The sequence below is a fragment of the Pteropus medius genome, unplaced genomic scaffold (genome assembly GCF_902729225.1).
Source record: "Pteropus medius unplaced genomic scaffold, Ma_sr-lr_union100, whole genome shotgun sequence".
In the NCBI taxonomy this organism is placed as follows: Eukaryota; Metazoa; Chordata; class Mammalia; order Chiroptera; family Pteropodidae; genus Pteropus; species Pteropus medius.
In genome coordinates, this window is record NW_024349799.1 from 11,189,358 (window position 1) to 11,207,132 (window position 17,775).

General features: G+C 44.5%; 1 protein-coding gene and 1 pseudogene across 9 annotated transcripts in view; one reads left to right on the top strand and one right to left on the bottom strand.

The window, feature by feature from the left end:
• Positions 1–931: 931 nt before the first annotated feature.
• The window catches only part of ADAP2 (ArfGAP with dual PH domains 2), a 33,956-nt gene continuing 17,112 nt past the window's right edge, over positions 932–17,775 (bottom strand). For 6 of the 9 annotated variants that reach the window (XM_039886037.1, XM_039886035.1, XM_039886032.1 and 3 more), the window contains 7 exons: positions 17,078–17,190; positions 10,253–10,399; positions 7,567–7,650; positions 4,667–4,729; positions 3,373–3,450; positions 2,450–2,697; positions 932–1,420 (listed from right to left, as the gene is read on the bottom strand). In XM_039886037.1, the coding sequence (XP_039741971.1) occupies positions 1,402–1,420; positions 2,450–2,697; positions 3,373–3,450; positions 4,667–4,729; positions 7,567–7,650; positions 10,253–10,399; positions 17,078–17,190 (752 nt within the window). In that variant the 3' untranslated portion in view covers positions 932–1,401. The remainder of the gene's footprint in view (positions 1,421–2,449; positions 2,698–3,372; positions 3,451–4,666; positions 4,730–7,566; positions 7,651–10,252; positions 10,400–17,077; positions 17,191–17,775) is intronic. The other 3 variants (XM_039886034.1, XM_039886030.1, XM_039886033.1) reach the window with 3 other exon arrangements.
• Positions 10,955–11,073, top strand: LOC120621207 (uncharacterized; annotated as a pseudogene).

The window sequence follows — 17,775 nt, forward strand, 5'->3', positions numbered from 1 at the left end:
CATCGTCTGTTTCTGCCTATCCCCAGGGCCTGGTGCAGAGCCAGGCACCTGAGAGGTGCTCAAAAATACTTGTTGCTTCTACAGGATTTCAATAGTTAATACAACTTTCTCATTTGAAAGAGAAAAGCCAAGGCACAGAGGTGGGGGAGTGAGTTTTCTAACAGGCTCAAGCTAGTGGCAAGGCCATACCCCACACACAGGCTGGATAGCTCTCTGCTCTGGAGGCCTGCGAAGTTGTCTGCTTGGCTGCCTCCTTTCCTTCCAGGGTGAGGCAATGATCAATGCAGATGTGTTTTTTGTATTACTTAAGCTTTTATTTCTTCTAAAATGTACACAGAGATGAAACTCTCCCAGGACATATTTGAATCATGTAGAGAAAACGCTGCTTTCTAGGAGTGAAAAGTAGACGCTTTTAAAAAAATTTTCCCCCTAAATTTTTAATTTGAAAACTTTCAAAGCTATATAAAATTCACATGAATAGGACAATAAAGACCCATGTAAACTTCATCTAGTTCATCAGTTGGTAACATTTTGTACAGTGTCTCTCTCTCCCTCTGTGTGTATGTATGCGTAGATATATATATATATATATATATATATATATATATATACACACATATATATACTTCCTGTCTTCCAAATATATGTGTGTGTGTGTATATATATATATATGCTATGTATGTATATACTCTATGCATATACATGTACACATATACTTATCTCTTGCTGAACCATTTAAGAATCAGTTGTAGACTGACTCTTAGGGGATATGAACACTTCAGCTCATATCTCCTAAGAACAAGAGCATTCTCCTATAGCATAAGTATCAATCTTACAATACCATTAGGTAATAATCCATATTCAAATTTATGTCCTTTATAGCTGTTTTTTAAAATCCAGGATCCAATCAAGAATCACAAATTGCATGGTGTTGCTCTTTAGTCTCCTTTAATCTAGAACAATTTCCATACGATCTTTAATAAAATTGACATTTTTGAAGAGTCCAGGCTGGTTGTTTTGCAGAATGTCCCTAACATGAATTTGTCTGATTATTTCCTCATGGTTAGAGTCAGGTTAAACTTTTTTTTTGCGTAAGCATACAACTTGCGTGATGCTGTGGGTGCCTTCCCATTGCATCGCCTTCATTTCAGATGTCCTGGGCCTTGAGGACATGTACCAGATCCCCAGGTCCCCAGGGCTGGGCAGTGAGGAGGCTCAGGGAGTCAGTGAGTAAAGGCCAAAGCTTTAATCCTGGCAGAGTTCGCTGCCAGCAATGGCTGCCAACTGTGGGACAACCTGCTGGGCAATTGAGGCCAAGGTGAGAACTTCTCCTTCCTACCAAGAGCTTCTGTGGCCAGCGGCCAGCCAGTTCCTCATCCAGTGGGTCACCTGCTGCTGTGGCTACGCTCTGTTGATGTAACTGCATGGGAAACAGGAAGAGGGTTAGGGTTGGCCATGTCAATGCAGTCCTACTGGAAGGAAGGGACAGCAGGAGACAGGGGCACAAAGACTGAGGGAACCAGAATAAATAAAAGGACTGAAAGGGTGAGAAACAGAGGGGACACACACACCAAAGAAGAGAAGAGACAAGCAGAGAGTGAGAGACACAGAAACAGAGAGAAGCAGAGAGAGACTCGGACACACAGGCCCACAGGGAAAAGAAAGCACCAGCTGATGTGTTTCACTAACAACATCTGAGTCCGTTTCTGAGGCACTTTGGCTTTGAGATTTTGGAAAGTGAAAAGAGTTTGTGTTTATACCGGTCAGACTCAAAGGGCACACGGGTTTCTCCCAAGGGGCCATGTGGGGTCACTTGCTCAGTCTGTACTTTTCCAAACACACAACTTCTCCTCAGGGTCCCGGAAGCTAGGCCCTGGGCCAGAAGGTTCCTGCTCTAGCTCTGAATGTCTCCTCTTTTTTTCACAGGGCTAGTGGCAGATAGGGAAGCCTACTGTGACACATCTGAGGTGAAGGGGAGGCACAGGAGAGGAGCAGACAGATGGGAGGACCCAGAGAAAAGGGCACTAAAAATAGCCATCCCTCTGTGAGTCAGGAGGAATCCAAACTCCTGTGAGCTGCCCAGCGGGTATGACTTAGCTAATAATAACAGGCTAGGCTTTTCTCACGAGAAAAAGGTCAGGGAGAGGAGGTTGGAGAGAGAGAGGCTGCTGGGCCCCTGGACTCAGCAGTGTAGAGAAGAGGACCTAAGCATGTCCTTCCAAGGCCCAACTCCGCCAGATGCTGTTGGAGAAGGGCTCCAGAAGGAGGAACTTAGCATGGACAGAGAGGGCTTTCTGGCAATAATGTGCACCATCTGTACTTTTCTTTGGCAGGAAGAAAAGACAGAAAAAGCACAGTCAGGAGCCATGACCTCAGTTTCAGGGCTCAACAGCTGAACTCTATCAAAGAAGCCCCTTTCTGCCCTCTGCCCTCGGCCAAAAGAACAAACCTCAGGCCTTGAATCTTACTAAGAAGGTTGAGGGGCGTCAGGGGGCGAGAGAGAACATCCCGAAAACTCTCCAGCCATTCCCGCTGCTCCTTCTCACTGGGGCAGGTGAAGATGAATCTGCGCTCAGGAGTGATGATGGTGAGGCCGGCCTTCCAGCGATTCCCTCGGACGCCCTTGGGCAGGTCTTCATACACCTCATACCCCTGCTCCTTGCTCCCGAGAAACACCTGACCCTGCTCAAAGGCGTCCTGGAAATAGAGGATATGAGGTCATCAGAGGTCACATCTGGGGCAGAGAGGCACCTGCAGCTGTGGTTACCCCCAAACTCTGTTTTCGAAAGAGGTGTGTGTGTGTGTGGGGACTTCTGCTAGGTAGACCCAGAATTTGAAAGGCTAAAACTGAAAGAAATTACACACATCTTTTAAAATGATACTTGTTAACAAAGAATTCAAGTGTTTTACATATAGTAACGCATATAATCCTCATGGCAATCACTCAGGAAGGCACTGTTATTAAGCCTATTTTCTGGAGGAGGAAACTGAGGCACAGAGAGCTAAGTACCCGCCCAGGGCACAACAACTAAAAGGAGCAGGGCTAAAACCAGAGCCCACACAGCTGAGTTCTAGAGCCCATACTCCTAATCACTACCCTCCTCAGCCTCCTGGTTCGAAATGAGCCCCAGAGACCAGGGGATGAGAAACAACCTACTTAACTACATTGGCAGCATTTTGGATGCACGTACAGGACTTTCTGCAGGGGAAGGGAGAGAAGAGCTTCACGCACCGGAGATGAAGACAAGCAAAGGTAGAGGTATGTCCCTTGCCAGGTTCTTCAGCCCTGTAGCTTCCCCACAGTCCCCCAACCAGCACTGTACCCATGTCCACCTAGGGGTAGAGTGGAGAGGGTCCGGCAGTGGCTCTTACCAGTGGGTTCTTGTAATAGAGCAGCCTCCGCTCCTGGGGATCCAGGGCGAACCACCTTTTCTTGAAAGGTTCTCTCTGCTACAAAAGAGGGGACCTCGTAGCAGGACCAGCCAAAGCCGGGGAGCACAGAGGTCAGAGGGCCAGCCTTGGCTGGTTCCAGTCAGATACCCCAATGCCCTTGAGCTCTGAAGTCTCTGCCCACCTCCTCAACCCCTGCCAGCTTCACCCTGCTGCCTTCAGGTGCTGCTGTGGGTTGGAGGAGGCACTTTCCTCTTTTTTCAGGCTGTGGACGAGAAGTCTCAGAAAAAGAAAGTTGAGGAAGTCAGAAGTGGCTACTACTCAGCAATGCGGAAGGCACTGGCCTTGGCCAAATTTGAACCTAGGTCAGGACAGGAGTCCTGGGGAGGGGCGTGCCACTGGCTGGTGAAAGAAGAACACAAAACGTGCAGCCCTTTGACTAGTTCTCGAGCTGATGAGACTTTCTTTCACACCGATTGCCTAACATCTTTTATTGTAGTCTTAACAACCACCTTGTCAACATATTGCGCCTTAAAAAAAGAAGCACTGGATGCTTTGGGAGTTCTTTTAGGAAGCTCCATCTGCTTTTCCCTACTCCTCCCTTCCCCGCTTCCTCTCCTTAAAACCACCGCCACCTCTCCAGCCAGACTTCTGACTTTGAGCCTCATCCCACCCAGTGTCTGAGATGCCGTTGGGCAGCAGGAGCCTCACCCCTCTATACCCTCAAGGAAGGCACAGAAGCAGCTGAGCTCTCTTTCCTTCATAAACGAGTGGGAATGAGCAGCCACTAGGGGGCTGGGGCAGGTATAGCAAAGCAGAACAGAGGTGGAGTGTGTGCTGGGGAAGGGTGTGCCCACGTGGGCACCCAAGCATGGGTGTATAGGTGTGTTTTCTCAGACCGATCTCTAGCCCCCAACTCACTTGAACCATCCTGGTTCTGGAAAAGGCAAGAGCTGATCCCGAAGGAGTCCCTTTCAGTTATGCTTTCCCAAGAGTAGAGTCAGTCAGAGTTAAGAGGAAAGAAGCAGATGGCATGTTGATAGAGAGAGAGGAGGCTCAATGATAGGTAGAAGCACCTGCAGCAATGCTGGATCACGTGCCAGCTCACTAGTCTGTACTTAGTCACGCACACAATGTACACACACATTGGCTTACTCCCCTTCCCTCCCAATTTTCTCCCTTTGGCTGCCCATTTTCTCACCCCTCAAGTTCTGCCCTAGTGCCCACTGGAACAGGGGCTATGTAAACCTCCCAGGGAGCAGTATAACGTATATACCTTTGGGCCAGTCTTCTCCATGAAGCCTTGTTTGAGGTAGTTCCTGGTGATGAGAGGCACGAGCTGGGGGAAGAGAGACATACACTGACCCCATAATTCACACCCCAAGGGTTTAGGGTTCCCTGCTGAACTTGGCTTCCAGAAAAAAAGGGGAAGTTTGGAATGGGGAAGGATGTGTGCTCATGGTTCACAGGGTTATATTTGGAACATGGTATAGATGCAATATTAATATTTCTACAGAGCCAGACGACAGTACCCCAGATGTTTGCAGGGCTTCCCAGCACAGCCGAGTCTTGGTTTAAGTACTTAGTTTAAGGAATGCATCAATAACCCCAGGAGATAGACACAGGCAAGGCTCTGAGGAGACCCTCTTGGTGTCAGGGGGCTTGTTCTGAGGGTCTGTTGTGTATCAGGCTCTGGGAGCATTTCTCAACCACCCCATGAAGTGGTGGATATTATCATCCTCACTGAATAATTGTATAGTGGCCTGAGGTATTCCCAAAGTCACACTGCTGGTAGGATGAAGATCTGGGATTCATACCTAGGGACGCTGCACACGAGACAGACAGTAGAGGTACCCCTACCACTACACTATGGTGCTAAAATATAAACATGCCTCTGAGTAGGACCCTGACCAAAACCTGGACATTGGTGGGGATTCGTCCATAGGGCCCCAAGGAGGTGACAGCAGAGTGGGCAAGTAGAGAAAGCTCTGGACTAGGAGTCAGGAGACCTGGGTTCTAGCTCCAGTTCTGACCTCAAACAGCTGAGTTCTCTTGGTAAAACTTTATGCCTCTCTGGGCTTGTTTCCCTCTATGTAATGAGGAGATGGCTGATGATCTCCAAGACCCCTTCCAGCTTGCCATCCTATTCTCAGCGAAGCTTCCGGGGATTGATGCTGGCCTCCTATGCTCCAGGGGGTCAGCCTGGCAAGTCTAAAGCTTCCAATGACAGCCCAGGCATCTGAAAGCAGAGGCAGTTCTCCAGAGCCCCAGGGCCCAGGTCAAAGGCAAAGGAGAAATAAGGTCTGGGGAATAAGAATGGGAAGTCTGAAAGGGTGAAAATTGTGAGTCAAAACCAAATAAATAAACTATACCATTCCTTTTTCTCTAAAAATATATTCTATAGACTTTAATTCTTTCATTTGGAGATAAAAACAGTCCCTAGTGCTCAACAGTCTGAACCTGAGCCAAGGCAGGGCTAGACTAGGCCTAGGGAAACAACCGAAAGGAAGAAAAGCAGATGGATGGAGTACTATTTACCTTGGATGCCTTGGCTAGCTTGATTCTCACAATAGCCCTGGAAGGTAGGTATTATTCCCATGGTGACAGATGAGTAAACTGAAGCTCAGACAGGTAAGGTGACTTGCCCTAGGTAACCCATCAGCTTCTCTGACTTCAGAGTCCATGCATTTCTTAGCAGAGGACCACAGCCCCACTGGGACTCCCTGGGTTTCTGGCATCTGGATCCCTAAGTTTGAACCAGGCCTGGGTGATTGCCCAGAACCTCACAGAGACATAGATGGGGAAAGACGGGGGAGAGAGGAAGGCAAGGAGGAGCCTGGGGGTGGACAAGGGGTAACAATGTTCAATGAGGGAGGCAAGAGGACATTGAGGATGTTGGCCAAAGCCCAATTGCCTCTGCAGGGATCAGCAAAGTTGGAGAGCTAGCCAGATAAACAAGGCCAAGCATCTGCACTTTGTCCTCCTGTCCTTCCCAGTCAGCAGTCAGCACTCCTGACACCCTGCCTACAGGAACATGCGTTCACCAGCTCTGAGTGCTGACTCTGCAGACCGGGAGCACCCTGACTCAGGCCTGGCTGGAACTGCTTTCAGAGAGTTGCCATCTCGGTGTGTCACTGGGCCTGGAGTGGACCCCCATTCCAGACACCTGGTTCCCTGCAAATCTCTGGATTAAGGAGCATTCAGGCTTTCAAGGAGGACTTAACAGTTTGGAATAAGATAGTTCCAGGATTAATGTGGTCTCTCTACCCCTGTCACTTACAAAATCCTCTTAGAGCAGGTCCAAAAACAGACAACAGATCACAGAACCTCAGAGCTGGAAGGGACCCTAGAGATGACCCAGCTCAATCGCCATCTTACAGATCTGGAAACGTGTGGAGAGGTGACGTGACCTGCACTGGTCACACAGCAAGTTAGTGACAGAGCGTCCATGAGAGCCCAGGCCTCCTGGCTTGAGGTAACATCCTCTGCCCCACACTGTCTGCTTCCCCAGCCAAGCCTGAGATATATAGATGGATGGCCCAGATGACTGAAGACAATCAACATGAAGTTCTCAGGCTTACCATTACCTTGGCCATGAAAGGTGGACTGTTTCTGGTAGAATTATGAAGATCCCATTTCCTTCATGGGACCAGAACACGAAAGAGCAAAGGAGGATGTGAGGGTGGGAAGAGCACCTTCAGTTATTCACTTGACCTTCCTGGGACTCAGTTTTTCATCAGTAAAATGGGAATAATCACCCACTACCTAGAAGACTACTGCAAGGATCATGAAATAAAAGGAATTACAAGATAAAATGGACTCAAAAGCACCTTGTAAGCAGTATGGTAGGAATCATTTGTACCTTTTAGAGGGAGAAGGAGTCAGGAAGAAATGCACAGATCCTGAGCCCTTTGAGATGGTGGATGGTGCCATGCATTCCAAAGGTGAGAGCCTCACCTGCTTTTTGGAGGCTGCCTTGCCATGTGTGAAGCCATAATACCCCAGCCTCCCCAAAAGAAAGCCTTTGGTTTCTCTCTGAGGTACTCAACCCCAAGTCTCAAGGTCTTGCCTGCAAACCAACTTAGTCTGGCCTCTGAGTGTCTTCGAGGTCAGCAGACATGGAGAAGGAGGTCGCAGAAAAGAGACTCAGAAATTGGGAATTCACATTTAGCTCACCTCAGACTCTGGGAGCTCAGGAAAGGCCACTTTTAAGTATTGCAGACGGGCTGCGCGGAGGGCATTGAACCAGTCCACTATCTCCTGCAGAGAAAAATGCAAAGAACAAATGGACAGCCAGTGAGATGAAGTAGGGGAAGCTGAGTCTGGTGGCAGGAAGCCAGCTGCATCTTTAGGTCTGGACACATGCATTCAGCACATGCACACAGCCCCAGTTCCAATAAGGGGCCTGTGGGCATCTGGGAGGACAATGTCAGAGCCTGGGGGATGGGGGGCTCACCTCAGCAAGAGGGAAGCCACTGACAGGAAGCTCCCCAGAGCCACGATAAAGGACCAAGGTGAGCGACATGGGAGTTATGCAATGTCCTAGGACAGTCCTTGACACTTTCTCACATGTGTACAAATCACCTGAGGATCTCGTTAAAATGCAGATTTGGATTAAGTGGGTTTGGGGCAGGGCTTGAGATTCTGCATTCCTAACAACCTCTCAGATAATGTGATGCTGGTCAATAGGACACACTTTGAAGAGTAAGGGTCCTCAGATGTCAAAGACCGGCTTTCGAGTTGGGGCAGGTACACGGCAGGTTGCTCCTCCAGTGGGGATGCTCATTGATTGGAGTGAAACTGAGGCTAAAACTGGTTTAGACTTTCTGCATCCCTTGGCAGTGTGAGCCACCATCATCTCTCACCAGGTGAACTGCTTATCTAGCTGGCTCTGCCTCTGCTCTGCTTCTCTCCAGTCCATCCTCCCCATGGCAGCCAGAGTGATTTTCTAACTGCAAATCTACTGAATCTAGCTTTAAGTCCTCTTCACTACCCTCAAGAAAATAGTCCAAGTTCTTTAGTATGACTTACTTTGTCCTCTGGGCTCATTCCATACAAAACCATTAGCAATGTCCCCCATCCCACCTCATACATGCTGTTCCCTCCTCCTTGAACACTCTTACTTCACTCACCTCTCTCTCCTCACCCCACACATACCTATTACCTAGAACATTCTACTCATCCCGAAGGCTAGTTTAAATGTCATAGAGTTTTGCTCAGGCCAAGCCCTGCTTCCGTGAGAACTGCTCCACCCATTCTCACCCACCTACCACCCACCTACCACCCACCCACAGTTGCAGCCACATTTGCTGCTATGATCCTACTCCTTTTTGGCCACAGCTACTGGATCAGGGCTGGTCCGATGCAGAGGCTGGACTGGGCTTATCAGATTCTTTCTCCCAGGAATTTGGAATTGAGAGGCAGAAAGACTTGTTCAAATAGCTACAGTGCTGCACTCTGATGTAATTCGGTAATTGAGCAATTCATTTGAATATGATTTCAAAGGAATAAAACATAATTACCCTTTCTCTCTCACGGGTTGAGCACGTAAGGCCTAGTGTTCGGAGTTCTGAGCTCTCTAGTCCTGGGAGTTGAGAACCTTCTGAAGTCTCAGGCACTAAGGGAATGGGGCCACCCCAGGAATGACCTACCTAGGCCTTCATTCTGGAAAGTCTCTACAGTCACAAACTGGTGACCCCAAGGCCAAATCCAACTTGCATTCATATTTGTTTGGCTCCTGAAGTTTTGTTTCAATTCTCCACAGGTTTTCCTGTTTGCTACAGTCTTATTACTGTCCACCTCTCTTTTAAATTACTCAGCGGTCCCCAACCTTTTTGGCACCAGGGACTGGTGTTCGTTCCTATGAGAATCTAATGCCTGATGATCTGAGGTGGAGCCGAGGCAGTGATGCTAGCTCTGCTGAGCAGCTGCAAATACAGATGAAGCTTCACTCACTTGCCCACCACTCACCTCCTGCTGTATGGCCTAGCTCCTAACAGGCCACTGTGGAGGTACTGGTCCACAGCTTTGGAGATTCCTGATCTACCTGGCTCCTGCAGGCATGAGTTTGCAGCCCCTCATTTATGCTCATCTAATGGAGAAGATGGGATATCAAGGGAAAGAGGCAGTGGCCAGACTTAGGTTGTTAGATGCTCTACAACTGTGTAATGGGAGGGAGCCAGGTGCTGTAAGTATCAGAGACCTTGGGCACCTCAGCAAAAGTCTTCTTGGTAGCAATTAGCATGGAGAGGTGTCCAGTAGTGTCCAGCAGTCTGAGCTACAGTGGAGAGCCCACCAGGGACTAAGAACCCACTATAGACTGAGAACCAGGGATCTGATTTCCTGAACCCTTAAAAAGTGCTTCTCAAACTTTAATGTGCGTAAAGATCCCCTCGGGATCTGTTAAAATGCAGTTTCTAATTCAGTATGTCCAGGGTGTGCCTGAGACTCTAGTTTTAATAAACTTCCAGGTGATGCTAATGCTGTGGGAACAGGACTACATGTCGAGAAGCAAAGCCCTAGAGTACACCACTGCCTGAGGTTCTACCCATTCCTCCTCCCAAATTTAGAATCTCTGGCTCTACCTGGATTTGCCATCTGCGGGCACAGTCTCTTCTTCTAACTGGACACCCCTTGGTGGCTATGCACTGTTCAGACCACATCCATAGTACCTGCCAGGTCCCCTTCTCTGATCTCCCTCTGCCTTCCTCATATCTCTGTCTCAGACCGGAAAGCGACAATAGGTTAAGGCAAACAGCAGCAGCAAATCTCAAGAGGCAGCTGAACAAGACAGCAGGTGAGCTGGGCCTGCCGCGTCCTGGGGTGCTGACCTGGAGGTTGTGTGTAATGCCAATGATCTCACCTTGCCACTTTCATGATACACGAACAGGTTCCTGATATGGCCCTCTCTCTTATAGGTGATCTGCAGCCCATGAGGGTTCCCTATCTTCTCTGTCTGGAAGGTAGCATTCAGGTCCTTGATGTTAATGACAGCTTTGGGGCCTTTACTCTGAAAGAGAGGAAATAGATACTCAAAATACTGAGAGTCAGTAGGGCGACTGTTCATCACCTTTACCAAAGCCTTAATGCAAACAGATAACAAATTAGTAACTTTTCATGGGTTTTAAATGTTCTTGCTCTAATCTTAAGATGCACAAATACTCTACTGCTCTCCTGTAATCATTCAGTCATCCCACCATTCCTATTTAATCAGATTGGCCTCTCTGAGCTGGAAGGGGACTTGGAAAAGCCTGAACTTAGGACTTTTCAAACTCTTTAGCCATAGAACTTTTTCTGAAGCAAATCATCTGTGGAAGCCAAACAAATAAAATAAAACAGATAAAACAATCAGGGAAAAGCAGAGGTGGAGTCCTCAGAGCACTCCTTCCCACACTCTACTCTCTGTTCTCAGGGCTCTGAAACACAGTTCAAGCACTACCTGATGCTGAGAAGGGAAGAGAAAAAGAATGCTTTCCTTCATAATTGATAAGAGAGAAAAATGATACAGACACTGTAGACCTGTGGTAGCCATGAACTGCACATGGCTATTAAAATTAAAATTAAAGTCTACAACCATGCCATCCTGAATGTGCCTGATCTCATCTGATCTTGGAAGCTAAGCAGGGTCAGACCTGGTTAGTACTTGGATGGGAGACCACCTAGGAAAACCAGGTGCTGTAGGCATTTAAAAAAAATAAAAATAAAATTAATAAATTTAAAATTAAATAAAAATAAAACATTAGTTCCTTACTCAGCCCTATTTCAAGTGCTCTAGAAGCCACCTGTGGCTGGTGGCTCAGGTACTGGACAGGGCAGACATAAAACATTTTCATCCCTGAAGAAAGCTCTATGAAAGTCTTCTCTAGAGAGAAATTTGGTCATATTTATTAAAATGTTGAGTGTTTTGCTTTGACCCACAATTTCACATCTAAGAATCTATCCCAAGGAAGGAATTGCTTTACTATGCAAACATGTATATCAAAAGATACTTATTGTCATGTTGCTTACAATCACAAAAAAATAAATAAGAAATCATTTAAATGTTTATTAATGATAATGAGTTAAATAAATATGTCATGGTATATCTACACAATGAAATGCCAGAAAATTTTTTAAAGGATAATTTAGATCAATATTACTAATATAAATTTTTAAAAAACATGATATCTATGCGAAATGCCAAGTCCCAGAACAGGATTTATAGTAGAAACCTACTGAAACAAAAATTATACACACATACACACAAAATATATGTACATTATATACATGTATACATTATATACATACAAACACACATATATACATATGTACTATACATATATTTGAACATGCCTAAAAGGTAAGGACAGATTTACACCAACGCTATTAACAATGATTTTCTTGAAAGATTACTGGAAGGTTTTCCTTTTAAAGTATTTACACTAAAACTTCAAAAAATACACCTAATTTTGTCAATATTGTTTCTAACTTTTTAAAAAGTTACTAATAAAGCCACATCCCTTTAAATACTACTGACCATGCCCTTTCTTCTTCTCCACTCCCCAAGGGCAATCACTGTCACTAGTTTGACGTTTATTCTTCTAGTTCATTTTTTATACTTTTACACATATATTCCCATATCTATGAACGATATATAGTATTATTTTATGTGGCTTTAATTTAATGGTAAAAGAAGCATTCTACATCTTGCTTTTGTCACCCAACATTATATTTTTTAGTTTTATCCACGTTGAGATATACTAATCTAGTTTGTTCTTGTAAATGAATACACTAAAAGTTATCTATTTTCCTGTTGACAGATATTGAGATTATTTCTGATTTTTCACTACAGTCAGCTTGTGTCCCTGGTACACATATGTGAGAATTTCTCTAGGTCACAATATATACTTAGAAAGGGAATTGCTAGATCACAAGTGTGTTTATCTTCGACTTACTGGAAACAGCCAAATGATTTTGCTGAATGGCTCTCCATAGTGGTTGCACCAATATTTACTTCTATTGATAAGATGGGAGAATTCCCCTTTCCCCATATGCTCACTGCCAGTTTTTAATATATTTGCCAATATGATGGGTTTGAAATTTGATCTCCCTAGTTTATTTAATGAACTTTATTGAGCTATAATTTATAAACAATAAATGGTACTCATTTTAAGAGTAAAATTTGATTTTTGACAAGCATATATTCCCATGTAACCACCATCACAATCAAGATAAAGAACATCACTTTCACCTCAGGGGAGTTTCCTCCTGCCCCTTTGTCTGTTAATCCTCATCTATCCCACCCCAACTCCAGGCAATCACTTACCTGCTTTCTTCTTTTGGTGTAGAATCCTAGAATTTCATATAAGTGGAATTATATAATACATACTCTTGTTTATGACTTTTTTGCTCAGAATAATATTTTTTAGATTGATACGCATTGTTGCATTTTTTTAGTAGTTTGTCCTTTCTATTACTGAGCAACAGTCTACTCTATAGATATATAACTATTTGTTTATTCATTCAGCTGTAGATGAACATTTGGGTTCTTTCCAGATTCTGGCTATTACAAATAAAGTACCTAAGAACATTGTGTACGAATCTTTTTGTGGACATATGTTTTTGTTCTTCTTCAGTAAATACCTATAAGTGGAATGGCTGGGTTATGTGGTTAAATATACATTTAACTTTATTAAAAATTGTCCAATTATTTTCCAAATAGGTTGTATCATTTCATATTCCAACGAGTGATGTATGAGAGTTCCAGTTTCTCCACGTCCTAACCAACACTTGGTGTTGTTAGCCTTTTTAACTTTAGCCATTCTGGTGGGTGTGTAGTATAACATATTGTGGTTTTATTGAGTTTTAGATGTTCAGCTTATTGTTATTTCAAGGAGAGAGATCGGAGGATGTCTCTCACTCCACCATGTTTCTGACATCACTCCATATTGTGGTTTTAGTTTGAATTTCCCTGACATTCAGAGACATTGAGCATCTCTTCTCATATATATCAGGTATTTTGGTTTCTTTTCCTGTGAACTGCCAATCCATTTCCTTTGCCTATTTTTCCAATCAATTGTCTTTTTCTTTTTGACTTGCGGGCATTTTTTTTGTTTGTTCATTTTGTTTTTTAATGCTCTGGGATTAACATTTCATTATGTTGAGATATCTTGAGTTTCACTTTCTTTATACGTTTTTGTATTACCCAAAATTTTTAGTTAAAAATGAGTTACCTTTATAGTTGTAAAAATGTCCCTGTGGGGAAAGAAAAAAGAATAAAGGCAATTCATTCTATTTTTAGACTGTTTTAGACTGAACTGGCTTAGGACTGAGAAACAAACCAATTTTTTCCAACCAAGGATGAGATTCCCCCATAGGCTGACTCTCAGTGGCCGCTGGAGTTTGTTGGCCTCTCCTAACTCTACAGCAGCGCTTTTTCTTCCTGGCTTTTCTTTTTGTACCTGTAACATTTTTCAGTGCTCTAAACTGAAGACTGAGAAGAAGTCCCTACTCTCACTTGGAGAGTTAATACTCTTCATCCCCACCATTTTTCACTTGGTCCCAGACTGAGGCCACACTGGATAAGACCTTCTGGCATTGCTCTGATCTATCTAGGAAAGCAACAAGGGAGACAAATAATAATTTCTACATATAGGAAATGGAGTAAGGTGAAGGCTAAAGTGCTTGGAGCTTGTCCATCTCTCTCTGTTGGAAACTTTTCACCTTTCTGTCCTCTAAATCCTGGGATGTCCCACGGTTCAGTGTGGTAAATAAAATCCAAAGATAGCCCTCACCAATTCCTTCCCTCCCAGTGTGCCTATGCCACTCTACCCATCGAGAGGTGGAATCTATATCCCTTCCCCTTGAATCGGGTCCAGCTGCATGACTTGCTTTGACATACAGAAAGCAGTTCCTGGACTAGCCTTTAAGAGGCCTGCAGCACCCCATTTACTTGGGGGAAGCCAGGCATCATGCTGTAAAGAAGCTCAAGCTAGATTCCTGAATGAGGAACAACCACATGGAGAGACATAGGCCACATGGAATAGCCAAGGCACCAGACGGGGAGTGAAGGCTTCCGGGGCCTTGTAGCTTAGCCAAACCACCAGCTAAATGCAACAAGTGAATGACCCAGCTAATGCCGTATGAAGTACATTGGAGCAGCCATGGCCTGCCCAAATTCCTGACCCAAAGGATGTTTTAAGCCACTAAGTTTTATAGTGGTTTGTCACTCAGCAACAAATAACTAAAATACCCAATTGTCTTTTCTCATCTACGCATTCTCCCTGCCTAGGTGATCCCAGACAGTCCCATTGCTAAACAAGTCTACATGCTGGTGACTCTGGCTCTACACTCTCCCTAAACCTCCAGACTCACATATCCAACTTCCTAATGTCTCCACTTGGATGACTAACAAGCATCTCAAACGGAAAAGGATGCTCGATCATCCCCTTAGGGAGTTAAGTCTTTGCCATCTCATCCAACGGCAAGTCTATCCTTCTAATTGAACAGGGCAAAAATCTGGGAATCATCCTTCATTCTTCTTGCTTTCACACCTCACATGCAATCCTTCAGTAAAACTTCTTGGTTCTACTTCCAAAATATATGCAGAATCTGACCTCTTCTAACCACCTCCTTCTCCGCCACCCTCTAATCCATTATTCCTCCTTTGGATTATTGCAGTAGCATCCTAACTGGTTTTTCAGCTTCTATTCTTGCCCCTTTCCTGTCCCACCACCACCCCAGCAGCAGCCAGGGTGCTCCTTTTAAAAAGCGTAAATCAAATTATATCGCTTCTCTGCTCAAAACCGTCCTCTAGTATCCTCGCTCAGAGTTAAATCCAAAAGTCTAAACTTTTTGTAAATCATATAACCAATAAGGGAGCTGTACCTAGAATATATAAAGAATTATTATGATTCAATAAAAAGACAAATAATCTAATTAAAATAGGGAAAAGGATCTGAAAAGACACTTCTATAAAGAAGATATGCAAATGGCCAATAAGCACATGAAAAAATGCTCAACATCATTAGATCAAGGAAATGTAAATCGAAATCACAATGAGATATTACCTCACACCCACAAAGATGGCTATAATCAAAAAGACAGATAATAACAAGTGTTGATGACGATGTGGAGAAATTAGAACTTTCACACGTTGCTGGTGGGAATATAAAATGGTGCAGCCACTTTGGAAAACAGTGCAGCAATTCCTCAAAAGATTAAACATAGAGTTACCATGTGACCCAGCGATTCCACTCCTAGGTATAAACCCAAGAAAAATGGAAATATATGCCTACAGGAAAAGCTTGTACATGAATGTTGATAGCAGCATTATTCAAACTATCCAAAAAGTAGAAACAGCTCAAATGTCCATCGACCAATGAATGAATGAAATGTGATATTTCCATACAGTGGAATATTACTTGACAATAAAAAGAAATGAGGTACTAATATATGCTACAACATGAATGAACCTTAAAAACATAATGCTAAATGAAAGAAGTCTGTTACAAAAGACCATATATTGTATGATTCCATTTATATGAAATGTCCAGAATAGGCAAATCTATAGAGACAGAAAGTAGATTAGTGGTTACCTAGAGCTAGCGGGGTAGAGTGTAGTAGAGGATTACAGCCAACGGGTGTGAGGTTTCTTTTATGAAAATGTTTTAAAATTGATTGTGATAGTTGCACAACTCTGTGAATACACTAAAAGCCATTAATTGTACACTTTAAATGGGTGGATTGTACGGTATGTGAATTTATATCTCAATAAAGTTGTTGCAAAAAAAAGTCCCAAGTCTTACCATGGCCTACAAGGTCCTTCACTCTGTAATCATCTCTCTTTATCCTTTTCTTTGCTCACTCGGCACCAGTCACTTTGACCTCTTTGATGCCCTTTAGTCCCACCAAACACACTCCCAGCTCAGGCCAGGGCTATGGCTTATGTTTGAGCAGTTTGTCCACTGAACAAAAAGCCCCTGGCTGAGGGTGCAAGTGAGAACTGCAGTTCAGGCAACTGTTTGTCTAGACTGGGGCCAAGGGGCTCCACCCCCTCAGAGGGATCACCTTTTCTAATTAGCACATGGATATATGTGCTGGCCAGGACCATGCTCAGGGCTTCCGTATATACTGTTTCCCCTACTTCTTCTTTTCCCCACACAGCTATGTAACTCACATATATTCAGTTCTCTGTTCGGATGTCATCAGAGAGGCCTTCCCTGACCACTCTGTGGTAACCCTCCCTGCCATGCTTCCATCATTCTCTAACCCTTCACCCTCTTTTATCTTACTTCCTAGAACTTACTGATGGGCGATTTGGTTACCATCTGTCTCCTTCCATCAGAATGAAAGCTCCATGAAAACAGGAGCTTTGTTTAGTTCACGGCTATGTCTCCAGTTCCTACAGTAATGTCTAGTAAATAGTAGGTGCTCAATAACTACTTCTTAAATGGATGAATAAATGAAGTAAAATCAAGTGATCATCAAAGGCTTAATCGGGGCACGGTCTATGACCTTCTAGGTGAACGGAAGGTACATTTTTTAGTAAATTAGATTGATCGTATAACCAAGGAAAAATAGGATGTGGTACCTAACTCTCAGTGGCTCAGATCACCCACAAGACAATCTACTTGATTAAAACGTAGACCTCAGTGGGGTGGGAGCCCAGTGCTCAGGGAGGGGACCCCTCGCTGCTCTGGCCTCTTACCTCTTCTTTAGTATAGTACTTCAGGAGGCCTTCTCTCGCCAGGAGGACAAACCTCCTTCTCAGGAACTGCGCCTTGTCCCTTCCCCGCTTCCACAGGAACCCTTCTCGGTTACCTTAGCCACCAAGGATGAGAAAGAGTGAACACCCGTGGCCTTAAGACAAACAAGCAGCTCACAAACCTCATAGGGTCTTAGGGTAAAGCGAACCTTCTACCTGCTGCTAAAATGTCTGAAATCTAACTCAGCTATGTCAGCTGACACAGGGGTCCTGTCTGGAGCCAAATTTACAAAGTCTTATGATTTCAGTTGGGCTCCCCCAAATTTTCTTCTATGGCTCTTTCATAAGAAGACTCAGTAAACCCTTAAGTAGGCTAAATACTGAGAAAATGGACTGATGACTTCAATTGACATCAGCCTAATGACACTCTCCATAGTGAAGGAATGAGTGACCTCTAGACACCTGCTGGTTGAAGAATACCATGTGCTCTTGATAACTAGGAGAGTTGAGCACTGGCTGCCTTTGGTTCCCACAGAGTGGTTTTGTGCACTTTGCTCTCTGGGTCAGTGTCACCTTGGACTCAAAGCAGCTGGGCAGAAACTGCCACAGGTCTGGGGCCACAGATGAGGTTATGCTAAGCACAAAGGTGGGAGGGGAAGCTGAAACCCAGCCCGTGCACCTTACCAAGACTTGTGCCATGC